This window comes from Anomaloglossus baeobatrachus, chromosome 11 (assembly GCF_048569485.1).
Source record: "Anomaloglossus baeobatrachus isolate aAnoBae1 chromosome 11, aAnoBae1.hap1, whole genome shotgun sequence".
Classification (NCBI taxonomy): Eukaryota; Metazoa; Chordata; class Amphibia; order Anura; family Aromobatidae; genus Anomaloglossus; species Anomaloglossus baeobatrachus.
This window is the reverse complement of record NC_134363.1, coordinates 26057224-26065825: the sequence shown is the minus strand read 5'-3', so window position 1 is coordinate 26065825 and position 8602 is coordinate 26057224. Positions and strand designations below refer to the sequence as shown.

General features: G+C 38.0%; 1 protein-coding gene across 1 annotated transcript; it reads left to right on the top strand.

The window, feature by feature from the left end:
• The first annotated feature begins 5674 nt into the window (after positions 1-5674).
• Positions 5675-6856, top strand: LOC142255744 (formyl peptide receptor 2-like). The gene has a single exon (XM_075327198.1). It carries the CDS (start codon positions 5675-5677, stop codon positions 6854-6856), a length of 1182 nt encoding a protein of 393 aa, XP_075183313.1.
• The last annotated feature ends 1746 nt before the right edge of the window (positions 6857-8602 follow it).

The following is an 8602-nucleotide window of genomic DNA, read 5'->3' as shown; positions in this document are numbered from 1 at the left end:
ATGTGTTAGAGATAGATATACATATAAAAAAAACTATTTGGTCTCAGTGTCAGTATGAGTTTCAAATACCTGCTCAATGTCCATGGGGCAAATTCAAATAATAACTATGCTCCTGCATTGCTTACAGGTGTATTAAACATATTATAATGGTTATGTGTGGTTGTGATTTGTTTTTGCACCTCGATCTGCTCATTTGCTTTCACTGGCTTAGTTCTCTCTTTGTGAGACTCCAATTCTTTCACTTTTACTTGGAGCCATTACAGACACCCTGTTTACTTTCTCTTGCCTTTATATATACATGTTTACCCTGTGAATGACACTACCATCCAATATTTACATGTTATTTCTATAACCAATGTAATATTTAGATTCAGATGTTTTTATTTTGTGCCTTGTATCTGTGTTTAGAGAGTAATAGAGACGGGTTTCACAGCCGCGCCAAAGGACTACTGGATTCTTCTCAGATTAATGTTTCTTTATTTCATGCACAGGTCAAGTCTACGCATTTCAGGAGAACACAGCTCCCTTCTTCAGGACAAACCAGCAAAGAATCATCAAATCATGATTTGATTTGATGATTCTTTGCTGGTTTGTCCTGAAGAAGGGAGCTGTGTTCTCCTGAAACGCGTAGACTTGACCTGTGCATGAAATAAAGAAACATTAATCTGAGAAGAATCCAGTAGTCCTTTGGCGCGGCTGTGAAACCCGTCTCTATTACTCTCTGTTATCTGCCTTATGGGGACCGCTGCCGGGACTTGGTGTTACATGCTGCTATAGGTGTTGTGACTGTCACAACCCGAATTGGTGAGTAGTATTACTCTGTGCTTCACCCTATATATATTGGGGTAAGACCTTATTGCGCTTTCTTTTTCCACAGTTTTCATTTGTATCTGTGTTTAACATTCTACACATTTTATTGTTTTCTCTTTGTAAATGGTTTTCATATGTATATCTATTTTGTTATGTCCAGTTGTTATTTGATTTTGCACCTCTGCTGCTCATTTGTTTTCACTGGCTTAAGCCCACTTTACACGCTACAATATATCTTACAATGTGTCGGCGGGGTCACGTCGAAAGTGACGCACATTTGGCATCATAAGTTACATTGTAGCATGTAACAGCTACGTACGATTGCGATTGAACGGTAAACCATTCATCGCACGCACGTCGTTCATTCCTGAGGAATTGAACGTCAGGTTGTTCATCGTACCCGGGGTAGCGCACATTGCTGTGTGTGACACCCCGGGAATGATGAACAGATTTTACCTGCGTCCTGCGGCTCCTGGCCAGCAATGCGGAAGGAAGGAGGTGGGCGGGATCTTTACGTCCCGCTCATCTCCGCCCCTCCGCTTCTATTGGCCGGCAGCCGCGTGACGTCGATGTGACGCCGAACGTCCCTCCCACTCCAGGAAGTGGATGTTCGCTGCCCACATCGAGGTTGTATGGATGGGTAAGTACGTGTGACGGGGGTTAATCGTTTGTGCGGCATGTTCAACAAATTGAACGTGCCATACGTACGATGGAGGCGTTGCAAATCGCATACGATATCGTATGCGAAATTGCAACGTGTAACGCAGGCTTTAGTTCTCTCTTTGTGAGACTCCCATACTTTAACTTTTACTCGGAGCCATTACACAAACCCTGTTTACCTTATTTTGCCTTAATATATATAATATATATATATATATATAAAAAAATATACATGTATATATATATTAATATACATGTATATATATATATATATATATATATATATATATATATATATATACACACACATATATATATATATATATATATATATATATATATATATATATATATACACACACATTTACCTAGTGATCTACCATCCATTATTTAAATGTTATTTACATAACCAGTGTAATGTTTAGATTCAGACATTTTTATTTTGAGCCTTGTATCTGTGGTTTACATTCTACACATTCTCTCGTTTTCTCTTTGCAAAAAGTTTTCATCTATAGCTATTGTGTTATGTCTGATTGTTATTTGATTTTTTACCTCTGCCTGTCATTTGTTTTCACTGGCTTAGTTCTCTCTTTGTGAGACTCCCATACTTTCACTTTACTTGGAGCCATTACACAAACCCTGTTTACTTTCTTTTGCCTTTATATATATGTTTACCCTGTGAATGACACTACCATCCAATATTTACATGTTATTTATATAACCAATGTATTATTTAGATTCAGATGTTTTTATTTTATGCCTTGTGTCTGTTTTTTTACAGTCTACACGTTCTTCTGTTTTCTCTTTGCAAATGGTTTTCATGTGTACATCCATTTGGTTATGTCTGATTGTTATTTGATTTTTCCCCTCTGCTGCTCATTTGTTTTCACTGGCTTAGTTCTCTCTTTGTGAGACTCCCATACTTTCATACCTTGGACCAATTACACAAACACTGTGTACTTTCTTTTGCCTTTATATATGTTTATCTAGTTTTTGGGAATAGTTCTTTTATTTTCACTTTCACAAAATTTATTCTATTTCATACTGGATTAAATTAGTTTTTCTGAATAATGCAATTTTGGTTTAATAATTAATGAATAGATAGAGGGATAGATAGATAGATAGAGGGATAGATAGACAGATAGAGAGATAGATAGATAGAGGGATAGATAGATAGATAGATAAATAGATAGATAGATAGAGGGATAGATAGACAGATAGAGAGATAGATAGATAGGTAGAGGGATAGATAGATAGATAGATAAATAGATAGATAGATAGATAGATAGATAGATAGATAGATAGATAGATAGATAGATAGATGGATAGAGGGATAGATAGATAGATAGACAGAAGGATAGATGGATAGATAGTTGGAAGGATAGATAGATGAATAGATAGAGGGATAGACAGATAGATAGATAGATAGATAGATAGATAGATAGATAGATAGAGGGATAGATAGATAGATAGATAGATAGATAGATAGATAGATAGATAGATAGATAGAGGGATAGATAGATAGATAGAGGGATAGACAGATAGATAGATAGATAGATAGATAGATATTTAAATAGATAGATAGATAGATAGATAGATAGATAGATAGATAGAGGGATAGATAAATAGATAGATAGATAGATAGATACACAGACAGACAGACCGATAGATAGATAAATAGATAGATAGATAGATAGATAGATAGATACACAGACAGACATAAAGACAGACAGACAGATAGACAGATAGATAGATAGATAGATACACAGACAGACATAAAGACAGATAGACAGATAGATAGATAGATAGATAGATAGATAGATAGATAGATAGAGGGATAGATAGATAGATAGATAGATAGATAGATAGAGGGATATATAGATAGATAGAGGGATAGACAGATAGATAGATAGATAGATAGATAGATAGATAGATAGATAGAGGGATAGATAGATAGATACACAGACAGACAGACCGATTGATAGATAGATAGATAGATAGATAGATAGATAGATAGATAGATAAATAGATAGACAGACAGACAGACCGATAGATAGATAGATAGATAGATAGATAGATAGAGGGATAGATAGATAGATAGATAGAGGGATAGACAGATAGATAGATAGATAGATAGAGGGATAGATAGATAGATACACAGACAGACATAAAGACAGATAGACAGATAGATAGATAGATAGATAGACAGACAGACAGACAGACAGATAGATAGATAGATAGATAGATAGATAGATAGATAGATAAATAGATAGACAGACAGACAGATAGATAGATAGATAGATAGATAGATAGATAGATAGAGGGATAGATAGATAGATAGATAGATAGATAGAGGGATAGATAGAGGAATCAATCAACAGTCTTGATGAATAAGTTGAATAATAATCTTTTTTATTATTATTTTTATTATTATTATTATTTTAGATTCAGACTCAGAATGGACGCTGCTGATTTTAACCCCATCTCACCTGATATAATTCTGGATTTTAATAACCAGTAAGTTATATATATATATATATATTTCTCATTTTTGTACTTTAAGTTTCTGCTGCTCTCGTGTGCCTGGATAGGAAATTCCATTTTCAGATTTTCATTGCATTATTAATCCTTTCACCCCCGGTGTACTTGGTAGGAAAATGCATTTTCAGATTCCAGTGATATATATAATATTATTAATTCTGTGTTCCAAGCTTCTATTTAATACTTAATAGCAAAATCATGTAACAGATTTTCTATTAAGAGATTGTTCACTAGTTGGACACGCCCTTCTCATTTGCCATGTGCGCCCCCATAAAAATAAAAAAAGGCTATACTCACCTACGGTGCCAGCAATGTCGGCAGTTACATTCACAGGGCCTACGTGACATTGTTATGACACACATTTCCCGTGGGCAGTCACCACCAGCTTCTGTCTTCCCGCCTTCAGATCTTTAGGTAATTAACAGGAAGTGAGCCCTGCGGCCAATTACTTCCTGCTGATTGCCTAACCGTCTGAAGCCGAAGAGAATGGAAGCTGGCGGTGGTGATTGCTCATGGAACTTGCGTTTCATAACATTGTCATCTGGGCCCCAGGAACGTGGTTTTTAGCATTGCTATCTTCTTAATAGTGTTGAGCGAGTAATTGACTATTCGTACTATGTATGTACATCTATCTATGTACGTGCTATGCTTTTCGCGAGTACTGTCCACTACTCGCATATTCGTTACGAGTAGCGGGCGCAATGTAAGTCAATGGGAAATACTCGCAAAGTGGCAAATAACTCGAAAGCCGTGCTTTTCGTGCGAGTAGCGAATAGTATAGCTTTCGGGTTACTATCTACTTAGTGAGTATTTCCCATTGACTTACATTGCGCCCACTACTGGTAGCGAATATGCGAGTAACGGACAGTACTCGCTAACAGTATAGCTAGTACGAATAGTCAACTACTCGCTCAACACTACTTGTTAACCAAGTATACAAGAAGTTAACAAAATGTTTGTAGCTAAGGACTATAATGCGCCACTTTTGGCTGACTGCTGTCCTCTAGATGTAGTTTGATTACTTTCTCTTCCCGTGTCCAGCAATGAGTTTCCGCCAATGCTCCCATTGTCTGTTATCTGTAGAGATGAGCGAACACAAGGTTCAATTTTTGAACTGAATAACAACTTTAAAAAAATAGAGATCGGGTTAGGAGTTTGGATGCTTTACCTGTGAACTTAACTTGCATGAGCAATGCTATATTCAGGTACGCTTGGTGCTCAGCCCTGTACGAGCCCTTGCAGTGTTTGAAAGGCTCGCTCTGGGGGTAACAGCATCATGAATAGATATACTGTGTAACAAAAAGAAAATTTGAAAAAGCCCACTCACCCTCCCGAGAAGTGATCTGCTTATGGCTGACTGTATGCGGGTGGAGACTCAAACTTCCAATTAGTGATTCCAAACCTCCTCAGGCCAACTTCAGACCAGTGGCGGTTCAGTTCGTTTGCTGCCAGCGAACCAAACTTCCAAAGGTTCACTCATCTGTAATTATCTGCTGGCATCATGTTGACAGCGCTGCAGCCAATCAATGAGCCCTGCAGCTCAGAGTTGTCATCAACTCGATGAAGTCACTAATTGGTCAGGGGTGAGGGGTTTTCTGAAAGTTAAAAAGCACTTTAAGTCAAATGATATGCAAGTCTGCCCCATTACCTTTTCCTATAGGCAATGTTAACCTACTCTTCACATAAGTTGAAAAAAGGTGAGAAAGTTAAAAAGATCTTACTGTTAAAAATGTATCAAAGTCCAAATAACTTTCTGTGGTGGTATAACCTTAATGCATACCTCTGTGTCTATGTCCAAAATTATAAATTCTTCATGATCCTAATATCTACCCTATCATGTCTTCTAAGGTCATCTTACGAATTCAACAACACAAGTAACACACCGTCTTACAATGGTACTCAAAATGATCACATATACGTCATACAGAAATTATCAATTACAATATTCAGCATTGTTTTAGCTCTCGGGATTATCGGTAATGGATTAGTCATCTGGATTGCCGGATTCAGGATGAAGAAGACAGTCAGTGCGGTGTGGTTCCTCCACCTGGCCATTGCGGACTTCCTGTGCTGTGCGTCCGTTTCTCTGCTGATAGCACGGTTGACTTCCTCTTCCACAGACTCACTAGTTGTTATGTGCAACTTGAGCTTTTTTCTGTTTGGTCTGAACATGGGCGCCAGTATTTTTTTCTTGCTCGCCATGAGTATTGACCGCTGGGTGTCCGTCATGTGGCCATTTTGGGCAAAAGTTCACAGGACATATAAATTAGTTAGAATGACTGCAGGAATAATTTGGTTGATCTCCTTCCTTGTAAATGGTTTTAGTTGGTTTGCATCAAATTTTTTTTCATATCACATAACGGAATGGTGTATAATAGACGACAATGAACAACTCTATTTTCGTAAGATTCCCTTTACTAATCGGCTGCACAAATTAGTTATAATGTGTGTGATCCCTTTTCTCATCATCGTCACCTCTTATGTCACCATTTTCTTTAAACTTAGAAAAAGTAAGAGATCCCAGAGATCTCAGAGATCCTCCAGGATCATCACCGCTGTTATATTGTGTTTCTTTATCTGCTGGTTTCCATTTTTCATCTTGCCACTTACACCCATCTATGATGAAGATAGCCTTCTATTCCATAGTTTGAATACTATTGTTACCACCCTGGCTTGTATTAACAGCTGCTTGAATCCAATCATTTATGTATTTATCGGCCAAGATTTCCAACAAGGTTTTCTCAGATCCATTCCCTTCAAGCTTGAAAAAGCTTTAGGCGACCAGCCTAATGATGTATGTGTAGAACCACAGCCCTGTAAACCTACTCAAAGTATAGATGGTTAAAATATATTTTTTCATCCAAACCTTAAAAAGTTTTCCGTATCCTAAATTGATGTATTATCATCTTACAATTCATTTAAATCAGTTTTGTTATAAATTCATAGAGTGAAAAATAGATGGTTATTTTCTTGTTTTCATGATTATTTATGTAAAAAAGGTCTTTCTTAATAGTCTTACTAGCTTTAATTCTTGGCGTTGCCCGGGATAGTAACTGTCTCTATGTCTCTCTCTTTCTGTCTGTCCCTTTCCCTGTCTGTCTCTCTATCTCTTTCCCTGTTGGTCTGATTTTCTCGCTGTCTGTTTGTCTCCTTCCCTGTCTGTCTCTTTCCCTGTCTTTCCTTGTCTGTCCCTTTCCCTGTCTGTCTCTCCATCTCGTTCCCTGTCTATCTATCTCTTTCCCTGTCTATCTATCCCTTTCCCTGTCTGTCTATATCTCTTTCCCTATTAGTCTTATTTTTCCCTGTCTGTTTTTCTCTTTCCCTGTTTTTCCTTGTCTGTCTCTTTCCTGGTTTGTCTCTTTGTCTATGTCTATCTGTATCTCTCTGTCTCTTTGTCTGTCTGTCTCTTTGTCTGCATCTTTCCCTGTCTGTCACTTTCTCTGTCTGTCTCTTTCTCAGTCTGTCTCTTTCCCTGTCTGTCTCTATCTGTCTCTTTCCCTGTCTGTCTTTTTCCCTGTCTGTCTCTTTCCCTATCTCTTTTTCTGTCTGTCTCGGTGTCTGTCTCTTTCCCTGGCTGCATTGTGACACGCCAACATTCCATTCAAGGGTGTGGCTGCGCATTGTGACACGCCACCATTCTTTTACGTTCTGGCTGAATTCTGGCTCCAAGCTCCATTGACTTTACTGGAGGCAGGTTTTATGGTGATTGTTTGTAAAGCATGGGGTGAAATTTCGCCTCAAAACATAGTCTATGATGGTCCTGGAGTCAAATTGGGCTTCTGTGCAAAATTTTATGATTGTTCATTCGACTGTGTGGACTCCTTTAGCAGACATACACACACACACACACACACACACACACTGACATTCACTCAGATTAATATAAGATTACTAGGGAAAGTGGATCAAGAGAAATTTGAATTTGCTTGGTTTCACATTTTTCCTGGGAAATTAAACTTGTGGAGAAGTTTTTTAACCTCATATTTAATGTCGGTTATCAAGTCTCAGGATTTCTTGAGACCTTAGACCCATCTAGTCCTTGCTGCTCTTCTCAGCCATCACTGCTACCGGGACCTCTTACATTCAGCCAGGACTTCCACCTTTCATGATGCCCAGGAGGACTCTGTTTGAGTGTGTGGAAGGTCATGACATCAGCACTTGCTTCAAGATCTTCTGGGCACATATGCAGAGCTGTTCCAAGGCCTATTGACACCCAAAACTCGTAGCTCAGTTCAAGAGGCCCAGAGATTCCAGCACGAGTAATGAAGATGTGGCAATGACCAAATGTCTGATAATGAATAATAAAAGGGACACATAAGTGAGTGTTAAGGTGATAATTATGTTTTTATTTATATTTTTGATGGCTCTTTTTGGTTTAGAAAAATTGCAGCCAACAGTTGGCATATTCCTCAATTTGCATGTTAGTTCCAATAGGTGGCACTAGAGTTTGTCTCCTTACTCCCTGAAGAGACAATTTGAATATTACCCAGAGGAGCATTGAAGCCTCACTATTGACAGCCAGAATAATTTGTCAGTCTCCACAAGGAGAAAAGTTTTCCCCTTAAGACACCAGTAGAGTTTCTAATACAGC

Coding starts and splice junctions, on each gene's coding strand:
- LOC142255744 (XM_075327198.1), top strand. CDS start 5,675: ATGTTAACCTACTCTTCACATAAGTTGAAAAAAGGTGAGAAAGTTAAA.